Source organism: Macaca fascicularis, chromosome 12 (genome assembly GCF_037993035.2).
Source record: "Macaca fascicularis isolate 582-1 chromosome 12, T2T-MFA8v1.1".
In the NCBI taxonomy this organism is placed as follows: domain Eukaryota; kingdom Metazoa; phylum Chordata; class Mammalia; order Primates; family Cercopithecidae; genus Macaca; species Macaca fascicularis.
The window spans coordinates 36,228,149-36,251,109 of NC_088386.1; the positions used below are offsets into that span (position 1 = coordinate 36,228,149).

Below are 22,961 nucleotides of genomic sequence, written 5' to 3' on the forward strand. Positions count from 1 at the left end.
GAAGTCTAGTAGACTATATATGGTACATTGATTATGGTGAATACAATGAAACAGGGCATGAAGAATTCCCTAAGACCAAATGGGAGGAATCTGACTATAAACAAATGTATAAAAAGTTAACCAGTCCATTTGTCCATTCTGATTTCAAGTCTCATATCTGTTTTAATGTATAATGATTTGTTTTTATATTTTTGTTATTATGCATCCACAGAGAACATTTATATGTGCAAACATATGTGTGCATATATATCTATATCTGTATCACTTTAAGTAAGTAAGATCACTTTGAGTAAGCAGATGACTTTCCAGTGTAGAGAAATGTATTAAACAAAACATGAATGCCCACTGTTACCCATTTCTTCTAATAGAGTTATTTGCATTTTACCAATGGAAAAACTTAATTCCACAAACAATAAACCTTACAAGGTCATATCATTTATCAGTCTTAACCTTGTAACTTACTGACTATAGTGACATGAATTCTGCACTTCACGGGACTCTATTATTTCATACAAAAAACATGACACAAATATGAGAGGACTCTCCTCAAGCATATCTAATATATGACCAAATATGCAAAGAACTTTATATCTCAGTGGCCTAAATTAAGCAATTCTTAGAAGTCTTTAAATGCTGCTTCTTTTGAATGAAGAATATTTTCCCAGTAAACTGAAACCACTCCAGACACCCATCTATGACCTGACATAAAATTAGAGTATTTGCCTTCACAGTTACAACCTTTTTTTTTTTTTTTTTTTTTTTTTTTTTTTTTTTTTTTTTTTGAGAAGAAGTCTCGCTGTTGTCCACAGGCTGGAGTACAATGGCACAATCTTGGCTCACTGCAACCTCCACCTCCCAGGTTCAAGCGATTCTCCTGCCTCAGTCTCCCAAGTAGCTGGGATTACAGGCATCTGCCACCCTGTCTGGCTAATTTTTGTATTTTTAGTAGAGACAGGGTTTCACCATGTTGGCTAGGCTGGTTTCGAACTCCTGACTTCAGGTGATCCGCCCACCTTGGCCTCCCAAAGTGAGGGGATTACCGGCATGAGCCACCACGCCGGGCCACAGTTATAACTTTTTAGGCATGCATTACATGTAAGTAGAATCTCCACAAAATATATATAAGTGGAAGTGAACTATAGCAACATAAATGAACCTAGGATTTTTAAAGTTGAAGAAAAAAATCTTCAAAATCCTTTTGATGATCATAACAGCACACAATGGTCCTCCAATTTTCTACCATGACTTTTGAGATATTTTGAAGTAAAATGTTATCTTTAAATTTCATAAGAATTTTCATTTCATCCTTTGATACCTGAGTTGATGTAAAGAAAAATAATATTTTAATACCTTATTTTTCCCCCACAGATGTTAATTACAGTTGATGACATAGTCCCATGGTTTCAAGTTTCCTCTGAATTATTTGCCACATACACCTAAGACATATGCAAATCCCATTTTGATGAGACAGAATCTCCCTCAATAAAATAGAAATTTGATTTTTCAAGTTTATCAACCTTTAAAAAGAGATTCTCTAGTTGGAGAAAGATGTTTAAACCAAACTGCCCTGATTGTTACCCCCGGGACTCATTTTTCCTTTCTGAAATATTTTTTAAATTAAAGCTACCACTATCATGGGGTGATCAGAAAAGTTATTACTAAACACAAGAGAAAAAAACGAATACCCATGTAGAATATATATACATAGTACAATAGTAACAGGAGGAGAGCTTTATTATAGACAACATTTTTTGTTTTAGTCTGAATGGAAGAGGATTCTGTCAGTTAAGAACACTTAGCCACTGAATAATCTGGGCACAGTGGCTCACGCCTGTAATCCCAGCACTCTGGGAAGTCGAGGCAGGCGGATCACAAGGTCAGGAGTTTGAAACCAGCCTGACCAACATGGTGAAACCCCGTTTCTACTAAAAATACAAAAATTAGCCGGGCATGGTGGCACGTGCCTGTAATCCCAGCTACTAAGAAGGCTGAGGCAGAATAATTTCTTGAAAAAACAAACAAACAAATAAAAAAACACTTAGTCACTGAATAAATAGAACTCTACTAAATCTAATTCTAGGTAATTATAACAACTTAAAAACTTAAAATACCTTTTTGTTTGTTTGTTTGTTTAATAGTCAGAGTCTCACTGTGTCACACAGGTTGGAGTACAGTGGTACGTTCTCAGCTCACTGCAACCTTCACTTCCCAGATTCAAGACATTCTACTGTCTCAGCCTCCTAAGTAGCTGGGATTACAGGCATGTGACACCAAGCCCAGATAATTTTTGCATTTTTAGTAGAGACAGGGTTTTGCTATGTTGGCCAGGCTGGTCTCAAATTCCTGACCTCAAGTGATCTGCCTGCCTGGGACTCCCAGAGTGCTGGGATGACAGGAGTGAGCCACCACGCCCAGGCATATATCAAATTATTTTTAAATATACTTGATTTTTTCAAACAATTTTAGATTCACAACCAAATTGAAAGGAAGGTAAAAAGATTTCCCATATATCCCTTGCTTCCACATATGCACAGCCTCCCCGACTATCAAAATCCCACACCCAAGTTGTATGTTTGTTAAAACTGATAAATCCACCTTGACACATCATTATCACCTAAAGTCCACACTTTACAATAGGGTTCACTCTTGGTGTTGCACATTCTTTGTATTTTGACAAATGTATAATAACATGTATCCACCAATATAATATCAAACAGAGTAGTTTCACTGCTCTAAAACTCCTCTATGCTCCGTCTAGTAATACCATCCTCCCCCAAACCCCTGGCAAACCACTGATCCTTTTACGGTCTCCATAGTTTTGCATTTTCAAAAATGTCATATACATCAAATCATTTTTAACTATGATTTTGGAATAGTGTGGTCATAGACACATTTTTTCAGTTTAGATCAAAGAAATTTCAAAAGTGTAACAAAATATTTATAATTAGTATTCAGTTAAATTTGCTATAATTTCATTTTTATAGCTATAACAATTACATAATGTTTGTACATTCATTTAAAGGCTTGTAGTAAATTCTACTTCAAACTCCTGTCTGACTTCAGTGAAAACGATATGATTTATCTCCCTAAAAAATATTATTTAAACTAAGATTTAGTTACTTGATCTCACATTTCCTATACAAATAATATGAAAACACTATTTCAGAGAGTTTAGACAATGTCACTGATTTATAGCATAATAGGAAATGTCAAGGAGTCCACTTTCAGAATGTTGGCGTAGCCCCCTACGTAGACCCAGCCCCCTACGTAGACTCAGCCCCCTACGTAGACCCAGCCCCCTACGTAGACCCAGCCCCCTACGTAGACTCAGCCCCCTACGTAGACTCAGCCCCCTACGTAGACTCAGTCCCCTATGTAGACTCAGTCCCCTACGTAGACTCAGCCCCCTATGTAGACTCAGTCCCCTACGTAACTGGTAAGAATTATTCAATTAAGAAAAAATCTCTAAAATTTGACCTAAGGGCATAAACCAAAAGAAGATAAATTATTTAAGAAAATCTACTAAATCTAGGTTAGAACAATAAGAATCTGTGGCACTTGCACTAAATAGTATTACTGCTTCCTCCACCACCTCAGTTCAGCTTCATGGAAGTTTTACCATGGACAGGAGTGGCCAAGAAACTGGGGTCCACTTTACCTTTGGCTCCCAATAAAAAGTCTCATTGGAAAACACGACACCAACTTGTCCTGTATCCTCCAACTCTAGATTGCTGAGCCTAAACTCCTGTTGAATACAGAAAGAGTTCAAGAACTCTCTTCCTCTACCCATCCTGCACTCACATGGGGAAGACTTTCCCATCCAAGAAAGGCCAAGACCCCAAGGGCCCCACTGCCCTTGCCCCACTTTTCTGGCAGGAGAGAAGTTCTATGCCAAGAGAGGCAAACCAGAGGCTAACATCCTGCCTAGTGCTAGAGTACCAACTCAGAGATTTCGCTCACAGGTAGAAGCAGTCCATAAGAATGGAGAACTTCAAACCTCTCCACAAAAGAACCGATTTTATTTGAAACAGAGTGTGCAGAGTTCAAGCCTAAGTCTGCTATCTAAAACAATGGAGGTTTTTGTTTTAAGCAATTAAAAGCCGGCTGTAGTTTTATGAGAACAGGAAGTTCAACGGTAGGTTCACTAACTTGTCCGACAAAACTGTGGAAAAAGACAGCAAAGAAGAGCTCTTCTGGAGTGAGAAGAAACTTCAACAAGTGGTCTCAAAAACTATCCCTGCCAGAATTTAATTGCATCAGAGTGGAGTAATTAACGTCAAAAGGCATTATCAGCCAGCAAATAGTGTATATACTACCAAATGAAGGGATCAAACTCAATAAGCATTAAAATCATACAAAGTATGTTCCCTGACCACAGTTAAGTTGAGGTATAAATCAACAACAACAAAAAATCGTGGAGATTCACAAATGTGGGGGAAATTCTACAACACATTCTTAAATGACAAATGGGTCAAAAAAGAAATCACAAGAGAAATTAGAAAATACTTTCAGATGAGTGAAAATGAAGACTTTATATACCAAAACTTAGGGAATGATGTTCAAGTAGTTATTGGAGAAAAATTTATAGCTGCAAATGCCTACCTTAAACAAAAGGAAAGATCTCAAATCAATAACCTAATCTTCTCTCTTAAGAACTAGAAAAAAAAAATCAAACAAGCAGAAACAAGGAAATGATAAAGATTAGAGTGCAAATTTTAAAAATACAGTGAGGAAAAACAACAGAGAATATTAACAAAATCAAAAGTTGGTTCACTGAAAAGATCAACAAATTTGACAAATCTGTAGCTAAGACTGACAAAGACAAAAAGAGAAAAAATCAAATTACTAAAATTAAGAATGAAATATGAGAGACACCACTACTGATACAGCAGATATAGAAATAAAAAAAGAAATACAAGGGAATACTATGAATAACTATATGCCAAAAATTATATAACTTAGATAAAATCAACAAATTTTTCAAAAGACACAGACTATCAAAACTAACTAAAATATAATGGAAAATATGAGCAGATCTATAACAATTAAAGAAACTGAAGTGTAAATCAAAATCTAATTCCTCAAATCCCAAGGACTAGATGACTTCACTTGATAATTCTAGCAAACATTTGCAGAAGAAATTCTTCAAAAACCCTTCCAAGAACCAGATTATGAAAAATCACTTCTTAATTCATACTGAGGCCAGAATATTTGTTACCCTGATACCAAAGCCAATGATATCATAAGAAATAAAAAATACTGGCCCATATCTTTTATCAATATAGACACAAAATCTTCAATAAAATACTAGCAAACTCAATCCAGAAAACGATTACATAGAATTATCACCATGACCAGAGGGTATTTATTTCATTTGTACTCAAAATTAGTTAACTTTAACATTTTGGAAATATATTAATTTATTATACCATATCAACAGAATAAATGACAAAAGGTATGTGATCATCTCAGTAGATACGAAAAAAGCATCTAATAAAATATAACATCCCTTCATGATAAGAAGGTTCTACAAATTAGGAATAGAGGCATCTTTCTTAACCTGATAAATGATATCTACAAAATAAAAACAGCTAATATCATATAGCTAGTGGATAATTATTGGATATTTTCCCCTTAAGATCAAGACTAGAACAAGAATAGGACAAGAAACATTTCTGTTTAACACAGTACTGAAGGTTCTATCCAAGGCGATTAGGCAAAAAAGAATTACAAAGAGAAGGAGGAGGAGGAGTAAAAAGCACCTAAGTTGGAAATGAATAAGTAAACTTACTCTATTTGCAAATTATTATCTTGTATACAGAAAATCCTAAAGGATCCACTAAAAATCTATTCAAACTAATAAATTCAGCAATGCTGCAGGATAGAAGATCAATATACAAAAACCAATTGCACTTCAACACATTTATAATGAACTCCAAAAATAAAATTAAGTAAACTTCACTACAAATAATATGAAATTTAGAAATAAATTTAATGAAAGAAATATAAAATTTATACTCTGAAAACTGAAAATCGTTTTTAAGAGAAATTTTAAAAGACTCAAATAAATAGAAAGCTATCACATTGATATATTGGAAGATTTAATTTTTTTTTTTTTTTTTTTTTTTTTTTTTGAGACGGAGTCTTGCTCTGCCGCCCAGGCTGGAGTGCAGTGGCCGGATCTCAGCTCACTGCAAGCTGCGCCTCCCGGGTTCACGCCATTCTCCTGCCACAGCCTCCCGAGTAGCTGGGACTATAGGCGCCCGCCACCTCGCCCGGCTAGTTTTTTGTATATTTTAGTAGAGACGGGGTTTCACCATGTTAGCCAGGATGGTCTCGATCTCCTGACCTCGTGATCCGCCCGTCTCGGCCTCCCAAAGTGCTGGGATTACAGGCTTGAGCCACCGCGCCCGGCCGAGATTTAATATTGTTAAGATCACAGTAGTCCCCAGTTATTTTCTACAGATTCCTCACAATCTCCCTCAAAATCTCTGCCAGTTTATTGCCAAAATTGGCAGGCTCATCCTGAAACTCATAAGGCAATACAAGGACGCAAAAATAACCAAAACAATCTTGAAAAATGAGAACAAAGTTGAAAGACTGACATTTCCAATGTTAAAACTGAATACAAAGCTACAGTAATCAGGACAATTGATACTCATAAAAATATACATATCGATCAATGAGATAGAATTTAGATAAAGCCTCACATTTACAATCAAATGATTTTCAACAACTTGCCAAGACAATTTAATAGTGGAAAGAATGATTCTGGGATAAGTAAATATCCATATGCAAATCCACATGGATATCCATATATTTATAACAAAATTAACTAAAAGTGGATCATAAATCTAAATTTAATAGTGAAAATATTGCATTTAAAAAGAAACATAGAATTAAATCTTAGTATCTTTGGATTAGGCAATGGTTTCTTAGATATGATACAAAAAGCACAAGCAACGAAACAAACAAATAGCTAAATTATACTTCATCAAAATTTAAAACTTTTGTGATTCAAAAGACACCTTTGAAAAGAGAAAAAAAAAAAAAAAAAACTACAGCATGGCAGAAAACTTTTGCAAATCATATCTTACAAAGGAGTTTCATCTAGAATGTATTCAAAATTCTAGCAACTCAATATTAGAAAGCCAAAGACCCTAGTAATAACATGATCAAAATCTTTAAATAGACCTTTCTCCATATACATGTACAAATGGCTAATAAGCACATTAAAAAGATCCTCAACATCTTTAGGCATCAGGAAAATGCAAAGTGAAACCACAATGAGATACCATTTTATATTAATTAGAATGGCTACAGATCATAACAAGGCTTGGAGAGAATTTGGAGAAAATGGAACCCTCACACTCTACTGATGTGAATGCAAATATTTCAGCCAGTTTGGAAAACAGTCTGGCAGTTCTTCCAAGGTTTGAACAAACAGTTACCATATGACCTATCAAGTTCACTCCTAGGTATATACCCAAGAGAAATTAAAACATATGTACACACAGAAACAGTAATGATCCTAGCAGCTTTATTTGTAATAGTCAAAAAAGTGGAAATAACTCAAATGTCCATCAAATGATAAACGCATAAATGTCTTATAGCGATAAAATGGAAGATTTGGCCAAAAAAAAAAAAGCAGTGAAGTACTGATATATGTTACAAAATAGAACATTATGCAAAGTGAAAGAATCCAGTCATAAAGGACAACATATTATATGATTCCATTTATACAAAATGTCCAGAGTAGGTTAGTCTGTAAAGATAGAAAGCAGGCTGGACATAGTGGCTCACACCTGTAATCCCAGCACTTTGAGAGGCCAAGGCTGGCGGATCATTTGAGGCCGGGAGTTAGAGACCAGCCTGGCCAACATGGCGAAACCCCGTCTCTGCTAAATATACAAAAATTAGCCGGGCGTGGTGGCACGCGCTTGTGGTCCCAGCTACTCAGGTGGCTGAAGCATGACAATCGCCTGACCCTGGGAGGTGGAGGTTGCAGTGAGTTGAGATCATGCCACTGCACTACAGCCTGGGGGACACGGCAAGACACTGTCTCAAAAAGTAAATAAAAATTTAAAAAAGATAAAGTGGTTGCCTTGAGGCTGGGGAGTTTGAAAAAATATGAGTGATACTATTAATAGGTATTGTTTTCTTGACAAAAAATTCTACAATTACATATTAACGATGGTTGCACGATTCTGTAAATATACTCAAAATCATTGACTTGTACATATGTAAAATAAATCCCAATAAAGATGTTAGTTAAAATAAAGAAAATTCTATTTTGAGACATTATCACAAATGATAAAAATTTACAGCCAAAACTTGGAAACAATCCAAATATCCGAAAGTACTGGAAATGTTAAAAAAAAATTTATGTTAATCCACATAATATAATGTATTCCTATTAAAATAGTATTTACAAATTGTTAATCATAACATAGGAGAGTGTTCATGTTAGAATGGTAAGTAAAAGAAACAAGAAACAATCACATCAATAATAAAATTTATTTGTATTTTAAAAATAGCATGAATATTAAATACCAAAATATTAATAGTTGCTGTCTGTGCTGTTGTAGTATTGGTGATTTTTATTTCAACTTTCTTTCACGTTTTCTAATTTTACAAATTTGCTGTACATTTAAATTTTTAAAAATTTAAACAAATAAAAGTATTTAACCATGGATTGAGGTTTGCCATCAATAAGTGATTGCAAAACTGATATTATTCTACCAACTCATTTTAATAATGTTTAATGATGATTGAGCTAATAGATGTCTATTTTTTAATTTAAATCATCACTTTTTAGTTAATAGGGTTTTAAATGAATATTAAAAATAATTGAGTATGCAAATAGACCCATTACTATCCTTTATTGTTATCAGTAAATTAAAATCTGAGCCAGTGAGCTCAAAACATGAGTTGTTTTACCACTGAAACAATATTAGGAGAGAAGAGTAAAGAAAAAAATTATAAGGCTATGATATTTTAAATAAGTTATTATTAAGAATTGCTAATAAATCTTAGCTCTTTTATTCTCTATTAATGAGAATAATATGTCATACGAAACAAAAATAAAAACTATGAATCCTCTTATTCAGGATTTAGATAACTTTTTACATATGTTTAGAGCTTTGAATTACTAGATCGGATCATCAGTTTTATCATTATCTCATATTTAATTTGTAAGGAAAGCAGCAAAATATAATCCCTCCTGTGAATGTTTATTTGTTTTTTTTCCCCTGAAGAACAGAGCAGATTTATACAATACAATCTATATTTTTTGCTCAAACTATTCAAGTCTAATTCTGATTCTTTTCACATAGGTTTTAATGACTTTCGACTGAGAAAACAGTTGTTGTTGTCGTTGTTTTTTAATAGCCTATAGGTTTTTACTGTTGATGCTACTAATATTAGAAGTTGAACAGTCAAAAAGCTGTTAGAGACCCAGAGAGATCACTACTGAGAAGAGGTTGCTTTGTATAACTCTAAAATACTCCAACTCCAGAGATTCATAATTTTTAAGTAATCTAGTCTAGTATTTTATACTAGACACTGATAATCAAGTTATATTTCTGGTTCCACTTCAGTTTTTTTCCTACTTAATCTCTATCTAGCTCTTCTCATTGAATCTTCAGTAAAATTGAGTAATAAATAAAGGAAACAAACTTTAAGACTAATGGAACTAGTTTTATTTGTTTTATTTTCTTTAACATAGGCTTTGATAAATTCACTGACACATTGAGTTGGCCATAGCATGTGATGGGAGATAGCCCAGTATCCTAGAAACTGATTTATATCATTGCTCTTGAGCGCCATTGCAAGCATAAAGAACTGGCAATTGTTCCCAGGTACTTTGGAGCTCCCTTTCTGGCCAAGGAACTCTGGAGAGGAATACTTGAGGCAATACTAGAACTCAGTCTAAGCATAGTTAACACCAGTAAACACTCAGCATGCCTTGGTGACAAAGAATGAAGTCACTACAATAATTATTCTATTGGTGATATACACAAAGGTGTATATGCACATACAAAGGTTTTCATACAAATACAAATACACAATTTTAATTCCCAGGCAATCCTAGACAGCTATAAGCAAATTCTTGAAAGAGCTTTTATTAATTAAAGAGCTACAGTGCTGAAGAGTCCTTAAGTAAAATATTTGGCTTAAGTTACCATATCATGAAGCCTTTTCCAGACACTAGACAAAAACTTCAAAGAATGGTTGGAAGAAGTTTCTGGCTTTTGTTGAAGGACTCTTCTGGAATGGTAGCCAAAAGCAAATGTGGCAAACTCATGACATGAAAAGCTAGGTACTAATGAACAAGATGCTCAAGATAACAAATAGCAGCCTAAAGGAAAAGACCAGTGGGATTTGCTACTGCCAAGGAGGACAGTGGATCTAAAGCAGTAGAACACATCAAAATCACCTAAAATAATCTTAGTTTTGCCCTGGTATAGGTTTCTTGACCTTAGCACTATTTGTATTTCAAGATGGATAGTACTTCGTTTTGGGAAAGGAACAGGACACTAAACATGCACAGGGCATTGTTTAGCAGCATCCCTGGCTTTTATTCAATAGATACCAATATGACAACAATGTTTCCAGATACTACAAAGTGAACTTTGGGGTCCACAATTTTCTACATTTGATAAACAATCATAGATCAACTAAGTCAAATTCTCAGTACTAGGACTACCTTGCTCCCTAATTTGGCCTTCTGAATCCCACACATGGAATGGTTAGATATTTCTGGTCCGTGGCCTTATATTGCATATTTTAAATTTGTTGTTGTTGCTGTGAAACACCCATTCTGGCCAGGAGCGGTGGCTCACACCTGTAATTCCAGCATTTTGGGAGGCCAAGGTGGTGGATCACCTGAGTTTGGGAGTTCAAGATCAGCTTTGCAAACATGGCAAAACTCTGTCTCTATTAAAAATACAAAAAATTAACTGGGCATGGTTGGGGGCACCTGTAATCCCAGCTACTTGGGAGGCAGAGGCAGGAGAAATGCCTCTTGAACCTGGGAGGCAGAGGTTGCAGTGAGCTAAGATAGCACCACTGTACTCCAGCCTGGGCGACAGAGCGAGACTCTGTCTCAAAAAAAAAAAAAAACAAACAAACAAAAAAAAAAAAAAAAAAAAATACACACACAGACACACCACACACACAAAATCCATCCTTTCTTGGATATTTGTGGAATCTTCCCTTACTCAACTTATGAATGGCAGTGTGGAGAAAGCAAATGATGAAAAAATATATATGTGTGAATTTAAATCCCAGCTTTGTTCTATTCCATTTGTGAAACATTTGGCAGTTTATTTAAGCTTTGTCTTTAATTTCTACCCAAAGGACTTCTCCAGTCATCTAAAGTCTACTATTAACTGGAGGCAAAATGAGGATCAAGACAATGACCATAATGTTTCACATTAATAATTCATTCTCACATGGTTTCAGCCAGAACACAGAAGCTGTCCGTACAGGAACATCACTGATATTTCAAACCTGCCATCAGAGTTCACCCTTCAGAAAATAATGTGTGGAAATAAGATACATAAAAGGTCTATAATATTGTGATAGGCAGTCCCTAATGTGGACCCCTCTTACCCCCACCACTTGGTAGTCACTCCTTGCCGAGTCCCTTTCTCTGAGTGGAGTATGGATCTACTTAGTAGCTTCTAATAAATAGAATATACCAAAAGTGATGGGATGCCATTTCTGAGATTGAGAGACAAGAAGTCTTACTTCCATTTTGTGAGTGCCTCCTCCCACTCTCTTATTCACTAGCTCTACGAGAAGCTTGTGGTCATGCTGTGAACTGCCCTGTAAAAAGGCCCACATGACAAAGAACTGAGAAAATATTCTGTAGAGAACTGTGGTCTTCTATTCAACAACCTGCAAGAAACAGAATCTTGCCAACAGTCCCATGAGCCAGCTTGGAAGTGAATCCTCCCTAACTGAGCCTTGATGATGCCACATCTCTGTGCAACACTGTGATTGCAGTCTCATAAGAAACTTTGAAGCAGATGACACAGCAAGCTGACCAATAGAAACTATGAGAGTATAAGCATTGTTTTGTCTTACCAAGTGTTAGTAATTTGTTACACAGTAATAGGTAACTAAAGTAAACATAGGAGAATAAATGATTTTCTCTCTCTTCTCCTCATCCATTCTATGACAATCATAATAGTGATAATGATGATGGTGATGGTGCCCTCCTTAACTATCTGAGTCTCAGATGAAGCTGTGCCATGAGTCTTCTGCACCTCAAACTAGCAGGGGCAATCCTACACTGACCATATTATCAAGATTCTCTCAAACTCTGAGCCCTAATATGGCCCATCAATTATCTTTCCCAATCATAATTACAATAAGATTAAAATTCTCATTATGAAACTATTAGGGATCAGATGTGGATTATTTCACATTGCTTATGCAATTCGTGTTTGAGGTCAATCTCAGGGGCAAAAACCCAAAAGAATCCTGAATGCAGAATTTAATTAGAACATCTCAAAGCAACCAAGTCTTTCCTATACTCATATCTCATCCTGAAACCCAGTTTAATATTAAAATAAAAATACCACTTTCCTCAAAAGATTATTTTGATAAATTAAATGACATAAATGCACAAAGTTTCCTAACCTTACTCCTGTGATGTAGTAAGTGTGCAACAAATATTAAGGGTTTCTTGTTATTTTAATTTCTTCCTCTTCCAATCCCTCAGTTTTCTAATCCTCTTATAGGTGTTTAATTCCATTACTAGGCTTTTTCAATTTCCGCCAAGGTCTTATTCTAAAAATACCAAGGAATTCACAGAACCAATTAGTTCTTTTTTTCACCTTAAAGTTTCAAAATGATCCACTTACTCCTCGTTGCCCTTAGATAAAAATAAGGCCAAATGATAAAATGAAATTAAAGATCCATTGTTTATGACCAGTCCATAAACAAATTAAATAATTTTCCTTTTTCTTTAACTAGAATATTGTCTACTTGATTAAAAATTAATGGCTCAAAAATTCAGAAGCTGAATCACAGCTTTTTAAAAAATAAATGCTATCAAAAAGACAAATGGATTAATACATATTCAGTTTTCTTAAAATGGGAAGAAAAGCACTTTTTCAAGTTTAAGTTTACAGTTAAAGATAGCAAAGGTACCAACGTACCTAAGCTAAAAGAGATCTCCTCATTATCATTTAATCTGTCAGCATATCTAGGGCTGGGTTTCTGGAAACAAACAGGTACCAATCTATCCTCTAAAGATCGGAGCATGGAGTAATTTGAAAATTATAAAATAGCTTGACCTATCTATAAAAATACTTTTTTCACATATCTTTAGGGGTGTTTTATCTGGATGTTGTCAGTGGGTTAAGACACTGTGATATGCTCAAACAGATATAATTTAAAAACTTGTCAATCTCTAAGCAGCTACTAATAATTTACTGTGAATTGAAGTAACCAGGCCTTTAGAAAATAGCTTGAGAAGCGGCTCCATTTTGATAAAGAAGAGTGGGGAGAAAGAGTGGTACATTCAATTTTGAGAAGTCTCAGTAGCTAAAAAGAAATACGGCAGCACAAAGTAACTCAGGTAGGGAAAAAGAAAGGTTTCCTAATGCAGATTTGATGTGCTTCATGCGGATTAATCTAAAGTTGGTGTCAAGATCTTTCCCTTTCCTGAGGAGTGCTGAGTGCCTGAAGTTGCATGAGACTTGCCTAAGAGATTCTCTCAATAGTATGGAAAATAATATAGATCTCAAATAAGTTGACCACAGTTTTAATCTTAGTAGGTGATCACTGTGCATCTTCTCGGGCTTTTAATTTCAGGTAACATACTGATAAATTGAGATGCCTAATAGAGGTTTGTTTTTATGTTTTGAGTTTAGAAATTACCCAAAAAGGATCTGTGAGATATTTCCAGTAATTTACTTAACATAAAATGCCTTATGTCATGCATGTTTATGATATTTATATTTCAGGTAGTATTGATAAGTTTTTATTTTCTTGTGATATTACATCTTGAAAGATTTACTGAATTGACTACCTACAAATCTATACAAACTGCTTACATGATTAAAAAATATATTATTGAAGAAAGTTGGAAATGACAAAAAGTAGTTTTAGTTTCACTGTCACAAGAAGAAATTGAAACAGCCCTAAAAATTCACTTTGTAGCTAAGAAAATGGTTTTCATAAAACTGCAAAAATGTCCCAAAGCAACAATATTATATTTCTTAAACTATTGCTGCTACTGACATAAAAAGAATTCTTTCTATAATTCTTCTGTGGCCTTGGTTGGTGACAAAGTGGTTACTAGAAAACTTTTGTAAATAGTTTCTTTTTATAAGCTTCCAGGCATAGAAACTAAAAAAAGAGAGAGACTCATTTGAGTGTCACTAGCTTCAATTATTAAATGGGTTTAAAAATCGCATGATTCAGTATATAAATCAAAATAATACACGATCTTCTACTAGCACAAATTTGCAGAAGTGCAATGTAGCATCATCAAGTAATGCCAACAATGGTCGAAATAAACTTTTGCTTTAGTGGTTACAAATGCAAGATGGCACAGTGGAAAGAACTGGGAGTAGTATACTCCATTAGTATATGACCCCTTGATCTCTTTGGGTTCCAGTTTCCTTACCTGTGTCATGAGGGAGTGCTACAAATGGTGTCAAATACTCCTTCTAGTTCTACGTTTCAAAGATAAATGTGAATGTTGTGGGACTATTAAGGAGGGATTCTTTCATATAAATAGATGACATTCACTATATAAATGTGGCAATGATATTTTGCTACATATACTCCTTTAGTGTTTTTTAAATAGGTTTTAATTTTTAGAGTTCTAGGTTCACAGCAAAATTGATTAGAAAGTAGAGTTTCCACATATTCCTTCCCCCATACCCAAACAGCCTTGCCCACTATCAACATCTCACACCAGAGTGATACATTTGCCAGAGGTGAATTTAAGCCAACACATCCATAGTTTATATTATCATCTATCACTAACATTAGGGTTCACTCTTGGTGTTATACATTCTATGGATTCAGATAAATTTATACTGATATGTTCCTTCAGTGTTTTTATTGTCTCAGCCAGATCACTATGTGATGGTGTAAAAAAATATTAAAATATTTCCTATAGTGAGTGCCAAACAGTGACATCCAAATAATGACCCTTATGCTGTGTTTATTTTTTTCTTTTAATAGAGACAGGGTCTCACTATATTGCCCAGGCTAGTCTCAAACTCTTGGACTCAAGTGATCTTCCCACCTCTGTCTCCCAAAGTGCTAGGGTTACAGGTACGAGTCGTTACAGCTGGGCCCTTGTTTATCTTTATCTTCCCTAGCAACTTAGATGTGAAATTCTAAACCTGGTAGATATTATAGTAACCAACAGTTGTTGCATCATTGAGTTGGATGACCTAAATTTGAATAACAGAGATAAAAGATTAAAAAAGAATATAAGTGTGAAGTTTTCCAGATGAATAATTATTCTCTGAGTAGAATGTCCTCTTCAAGTAGCATCCTATCGTTTCATTATTAAGGAAAAGTCATAAGTAGTCCAAGGGGAGGGAGGACTGAATTGAATAGAGCATTACTTACTGAAGATCACTTAACTAAGTGGAGCAATGGGCTTTGTTTTGAAGGCTTTTCTCCAAACTAAAATATATGTGTTAAAGCATCAAATGCAGTATTCATTTATCAGGAGGAATATCACTCAGCAGGCAAGGATTTTCAAAGCTCAATTTTTTTTTTTCCACTGAAATGGGACTTTTCCAGTGAAGAGATAAAAATGCTTTGAACATTTTAAATCTAGCCACAGTGTCTTATTTACTTCTGTGGAGAGTATCCAGAATTGCTTCATCTGGCAGAAGAAACAATTTGTTCATTGCAGAAAGCTTTAATTTATTACGACCAAACCCAGAAAGATTCAGATCTGTTAATTCTTATGAAATGCACAGGTTTTGACAATACATTCATTCTGTAATATCATGGTAATGAAATAGTATTATTAAATTACGATACTTGTACTTTGCAAATACTTCTCTTCCACTGCATCTCCTTTGTATGATTGGGGCTGTTTGTTTAGAATAAGACGCAACTGTGCCTTTCCATTTTGATCCTAATGTAGAGATTATGTCCCTGAGGTAAATGTCATTAATGGAAGAAGAGGAAATAAAATATCTGCAAAAGAAATGAATCGAGAAAGAACCTATAGTCAGGTGAAATATGAAGGCCATAGTAAAAAAAAAAAAAAGATTAATAAGTAGAGATTGGCACAACAAAAAAATGTTTGTTTTCTCTCTTTCTTTCTCTGAGTAACAATCCAGGTTTTCCTTTCTCTCTCTCTGTAACTTCCCTCCACGAAGTCACAGAGCTTGTATATCATCACTATAAAGATATTATAAATCAAGCTGCTAACACTTATTCTGATCCTAATATATTTTCATAAAACACAATTAATAAAGGATCAGACTGTAAAGTAGATAGAAGTAACAAAAGTCATGCAAAAAGGCATTAGAAAGCTCCAGAGAGCACCACCACCATCATGACTTTCATTAGTGTTTCAGTTAGTTCAGTCTAAGCACTGGATGCCAGCCTCTTCGATTGACATTTAATATTGTAAATAGTTGCTGATGTCTAATCTTTAAGCATCAGCTCTGCAGACTGATGATGATGATGATGATGATGATGATGTTTATTCTCAACAGGGAGATTTTTTTTAACCTATGTTTATCACCCCAGAGTAGTGAAGAAACACCCATTTTTCTATTCAAATAACTGTATAGAATATATAATATTAGTTGAGAGAAGAGTAAAACAAAATCCTAGCTAATTAGAAATTTAAATGTAGCTTCCAGGGAATCTTTGTAAAAAAATATATATATATATGAAAAATATGATAATTTCTACAATATTTTACTTCCCACTTATTTGATATTTTTGTTACCATTCTCTGAGCACCAACGTATATCAGGTACTTTGTTAAACATTTGCTTACTTTGATCTAAACATGCCCACACCCCAAAAAAATAAGGAAACAGAGCCTCAGAAAAATTAGGTAACTTACCCAAGGTCACAAAGCTAGTAGTGGTTGAGCTGGCATTAGAACCCCAGGTTGTCTGTGGCTGAACTCTGGTTTCTTCCAACTATGCTTCCCTGGCCTGTAGATCTCTAACCTTCTTTGGTTTTAAAGAAAGTTTTTCACTGCTGTATTCTGAGTAACAGTAGGGATTTTAATAGATTCTTGAACATTCTACCTACATGACTATTCCATATGCTTGCATCCCTTTACATTTAGAAGAAGAAATAGCTTTTCTGAAAATAATTTTTCCCCAGGAAATAAAAATACGGTAGGCAAAATGTAAAGAACAGAGTTTTAACTAAAACAGGTAACTTCTCCTTAGGAAAAGTCACTTTGACATGAAATAAGTTTATGATATTAACAATTATTGGACATTTTGAAACAGAAAGTCCTATTCTCTGCAAATAAAAATATCCTCCATCATGGTACATGATATTAAATGTAACCATTTCAGGGCCAATATAAACCTTGGAGAGTGAATTCAACTCATTCAAATTATCTATTTACCCTTAAAAAGTGAAAGATTTACTAAGGATCTTATCAGGACATTTAGATCAAATTGCTTATATTAATATTTTTTCCTCATGGAAATTTATGAAATATTTACAAAACTCATTATGGAGTATTCAAAATAATTGAATATATGCTCCAGCTGAAATAAAGGATTATGTACCTAGTAAAAATATATGAATGTACTGTATGCATAAGATCTTTTACAAGTTCAAGTTTTCTTAGTTTTGCACTTAACAAATCCTATACAATAAAATTCTAATGAATAAAATGCATGTACCTAACCGACAAGGTAGATTATTCATTGTAGAGGTAATTAGCCTTCCACCAATAATGCAATTTGATTAAAGTCTGATCAAAAATCACACTGAGATTTTGGCAAAATTAACATGTTGCTTAATAAAATGTGTTATACTTCTTTGTATTTCCTTTTGGTAAAGGTGGTTTTAAAAATTTGCCTCTATTCAATTCCAAACGGTTGGTGCAAAACAATCTGCTTAAGAAAAGTCCTTTCTGAACCATTTGTGAAGGTCCCCAGTAATTCACTAACTTGTAGTCAAGAATTTTATTAATATATGATTAAACAAAATGTGTTAGAGCTGGGGGAAAATAAGCAACTACCAGAAGCCCACATGCTGGGGCAAGATTACAAAGATTCTTTTTTTTTTTTTTTTAAGATTATAAATCAAATAGCTATTTGTGTTTTAACATTAGATAAAATTAAGTCTTTACACAGATAAAAACACTGTGGACATGCACTTACACGTTCAACACTGAAACGTGAATTCAGGAAACGTACGATTTAGCATTTCTTTTTATAAGTTTAAGTCCTCAAGTGGAAAGTAGTAAATCTGAATTTTAATGTGAATACCAAATATTTATGCTATGTCAGAATTTAGCAATTAGCACCAAAAAACTTGTTTACTTCAGCAAATTCAACAGTGTCTACCATTAATTCCCAATCATTTGTTCATATTAGCCGCAGCAAAATGTTAGTGTCCACTTTGCTTCCTGTTGCTTCCTTTCACTGTTTGCTAAAATATGAGAAGGTAAAGTAAAATCTGACTCCAAATGATACATACTATATTCAACAATAATTTTCAATGGTTTAGCATGTATAATTGTTTCTATTATTTGGATTTCATTTGCCACTGCTTGTATTACAATAGAAAATCACATCCTGATTATATTTTAAATAAGATTATATTTTAGTATATAATAGGTCAACATGCTTTATATGTCTTTATATTTATAACTAGATAAAAGTAAAGTATCAAAATAAAAAAGATAAACAAAAGTAAGCAACCAAGTGCCAATCGTGGTATGTTAATGCAATTGCAATTCAAATGCTATACTTTCGGACAATTTTACTTGATTGTTTTTCAGACATTACATATTTAGAACAATTTATGATTGGCTTTAAAATCTATCTATTTGCTGTTTTCTTATTTCTCACCTTAACTGTTAAAGTGCAGAGGAAAATGTTGTATTCCCATCATGTTTAATAAATCAAGTGAATACATTATGCATAAATTATGACTAAAAAGCTATTTACCTGCATGGAAATCTATTCCCACAGCAAATGAAGTTCCTGATATAGGCATCAAAGCATCCATTTTGTCACTTGGTTCAAGAGGTATTCCCCTGATTCCTTCATGAACAGAGTACATAAGAAATGATTCTATACCTAAATGCAGGACAAGAGATAAGTGGGGGAAGGGAAGCCCAGGATGAATATTTAAAATAAAAATAATTTCATTTGTATTATTTTTAAAATTCTTAATTTATGTTAATAAATGTATTTCTTAGCCTTTTTAAAAATTATTGTGCACTACACTTCCTGACTAATGAAAGGTAGGTAGATTTGTAGTTCTCAAATTTGCTTATGCATAAGATTTATTAAAATAGGAATTTATTAAAATGAATTAGTGGGCACCATCCCCCTCCCAGAAGCCTGATCATTTAAATTTCTAAAAATCTTCCAGTTGGTGCTGACGATGCTGGTACGGGCCCCACATTTTCATAAGCACTGAATTAGATTATTCGCGGAAGCCTACCTCATCCCTCAACCAAAATTTATTACCTTTTCCTTAAAATCCAAACATCTCTTTACTTATAGATGATAATAAACCTGATTTAAGATTACTATATCACTGATATTTTAATAGACATTTAGATTTCTTAAATTAAGAAATTTATGAAGATAGTCTTCATAAATCTTTGTCATACTAAGAATACATCAATAGCTTAATTAGCTATTAATATCTCACTTCTGTAGCATCAAAAGCCTGTCCTAAAACAGGCACATAAATATTAAGCTAACTACCAGAAGTACACCTGTTAAAGCTTATGCATTTTGCCAATATATTAGAAAATATTTATATATTTTTTCTTATTAAAACTAGAATGCCTAGAATTAAATCTGTTTCTGCTCCTTCCTATCCATGTAACCTGATTAAGTTGCTTAATTTCTCTGTGCCTCAGTTTCCTCATTTCTAAATAAGAGACCTACCTCATGAGGTTATGAAGATTAAGTGAATTAATATGTTTAAGGTACTTAGAACAGAGCCATGTATGTAATACGTATCATATATTGGATTTAAAATAAAATAAATGATAATATTAATATACATATATATTTCTCAAATAAGATTGGAACATTTTTAAAGACAAAATTAAGCTATGATCATTAGATACAAAAGATCATCCTAGAAACAAAGTTCTTTGGGACTAATAGAAGTAGAGACTGCAAAACAATATTTTTTAGGCACCAATTCTCTTACAGTGCTTTTCTCCCTCAGTTATGCAAACCTGAGACCTCACGTTCTTTATAGCACTTTCTCTAATATAGTCTAAAGTAAACATTATTTAGTTCAAACTCTACATTAATTCCAGCCAATCAAGCACTGCTTTTCACTATAACTTTTGCTTATTCAGGTTGAAGGTAGCTTCTACTAGATTTGGTTAAAGATTTGAAAATAAACTGCAGTTGTTAAAAATAACTAAAAAATTAGAATGTCTTATAAGGCAGAACAACATTTTAAATATTTCAAATATTAAAATCTTACACATATGAGACTAAACAGTATACCATTTCCTAATACCTGGTTAATTTTTTTTCTAATGTTTAACTGACTTTGGTGCCTAAAGTCTGCATGGTATGTAACAACTAATGAAGTAAATGAACCAGAGGTAAGGTTTTCCATGAACTCATACCTTGACATGACATGCGGTTCTTTTGGAGATAATATCCCACTGTACACATACACGTCCTTGTAGTTTCAGATGTGGGTAAACAAAGTTGAGAGCATCCACCATTATTTAGTTGGCAAGAATTGCTGCCTGCATAGAATGAAAACAAAACACATTCCTTTAATGAAATTTTTAAAAATAAAGTTTTATTTAATATCGATAATTTAACAAATATGTATGATACTGATTTTGAAATGCAGTTGTTTCATATTGGTTAGGATTACATTTTATTTTCTTGAATAATTTAAAGCAGCAAATTATGGTTGAATTTGCCCTTTCAAAAAAGTCAACAGAGATACATCAGAAGATTAATAGTTACAGAAAAGCAAAAAGAAATTGATTTGTCATAAATATTTTCACAGACCTTTGTAATATTTTAAGATCAGACAAACCAGAATCTTTTTCTCTTTTGATTTTTAAATTTCACTTCAACTCTACAATTACTTCCTTTGCAAGAATATTTCATCCAAATGTGTCACATAAATAGTTGTTAAATTATTACTAACCACTCAAAGATTATGCATCTAAGAGAAAGGAGGTATGTATGTTTATATGTATTCAATTAATTTTTAAAAGCAAGGAAATAAATTTTCCCATTCATAGAAACATAGTTCTCCCAAAATGTATGAAAAACACAGCCATAAGAGTCATCTAATTAATTGGCATGTTAATTCCTCTTATTTCTGTATAGTACCAATGACAAATATTAGTCAGGTAATCACAGGTAGGCATTCTAGAATCCCTACTGAAGATGATCCACTGAATTTACTAGGCCAATGTGCTAATTAATGCTGGTAGTGTGAAGTTAAGTAATTTACAATCTTACCAAGAAAGTTCATTAAATATTCAATTTTTACAGCTTTTTTATTATTCTAGAGCATGCAATGCCATTTACTGGATGTTAAAGCACTGATATGAAGTACAATAAATCCAGTGAGAATTACAAAGCATGATGATACTCTATATCAATAGTTCTCTGTGGAAATTTCAAAATACCAATGCAGCTCATTATTTCTCTTCTTCTGAATTCAATATAGTCTGATGGGATTTAATTGTTCAATCGAACCTGTCATGAGGGCTGTCATTTTTGAAGTGTGAAATACTCTCAACTTGGCAGATTTCTCATCAGGAGATCTACCACATTCGCTGCTCATGTCCTGTATCTGCCAGTTTGGCCATTGATGAACTCCATTTTATGTAGGGTCACATAATGGCCCTGAACTTTTGAAATGATTACATTTATCCTATATAAACTAATAAAAAATAACTGATTCACTCCACATTTTTTCCAAACTGACGTATAACATTAAGATGAAATTTCATTTCTCTAATTTATCAAATAACAAAACAATTATATTTATAGTGTTTTTTTTTTTTTTTTTTTTTTTTTAGATGGTCTCACTCTGTTGCCCAGGCTGAAGTGCAGCAGTGCAATCTTGGCTCATCGCAACCTCTGCTCCCTGGGTTCAAGCAATTCTCCTGCCTCAGCCTCCCGAGTAGCTGGGATTATAGACACCAGCCAATACGCCTGGCTAATTTTTGTGTTTTTAGGGGAGATAGAGTTTCACCATGTTGGCCAGGCTGGTCTTGAACTCCTGACCTCCAGTGATCTGTCCACCTGGGCCTCTCAAAGTGCTGGTTTTACAGGCATGGGTCACTGTCCCCAGCCTAGATTTATAATAATTCTATATTGACAATCTCCATATTTCATTTTGTAGAAAGCATGGGTATATTCATGTAATGCCAATCTTTTAGAGAGATGTATTTAGATGCAGATGTATTTCAACTACCAAGACTGAAAGGCTGGGGAGAGATCAGCAGATGATACTTAACTATAAAGCGTGAAGGACAACATTTGGAGAGAAAGAAAAATAAGGGAATTGAAGAAGCTAGGCACGGTGACTCATGCCTGTCATCTCAGCACTTTGGGAGGTCAAGGTGGGCAGATCACTTGAGGCCAAGAGTTCTGAGACAAGCCTGCCTCGAAACCCCATCTCTACTAAAAAAGCAAAACTTGGCCGGGCATGGTGGCTACGCGTGTAATAAGCTACTCGGGAGGCTGAGGCATGAGAATAGCGGAACCCTGGAGGCAGAGGTTGCAGAGATT

The 22,961-nt window shown here is 34.0% G+C and overlaps 1 protein-coding gene across 4 annotated transcripts in view; it reads right to left on the minus strand.

Annotated features, from left to right (window-relative positions):
- Positions 1-22,961, minus strand: part of LRP1B (LDL receptor related protein 1B) — a 1,954,889-nt gene that overhangs the window by 538,178 nt on the left and 1,393,750 nt on the right. For 3 of the 4 annotated variants that reach the window (XR_012421093.1, XM_005573071.4, XM_015433154.3), the window contains exons 34-35: positions 20,819-20,944; positions 19,158-19,289 (exon numbers count right to left, since the gene is read on the minus strand). Coding sequence is in view for 2 of the 4 variants with exons in the window: in XM_005573071.4 (XP_005573128.4) it covers positions 19,158-19,289; positions 20,819-20,944 (258 nt within the window). In the remaining 2 variants the exon portion in view is untranslated. Of the gene's footprint in view, positions 1-17,077; positions 17,220-19,157; positions 19,290-20,818; positions 20,945-22,961 lie in introns of those variants that run through there. The other variant, XM_074008981.1, reaches the window with a different exon arrangement.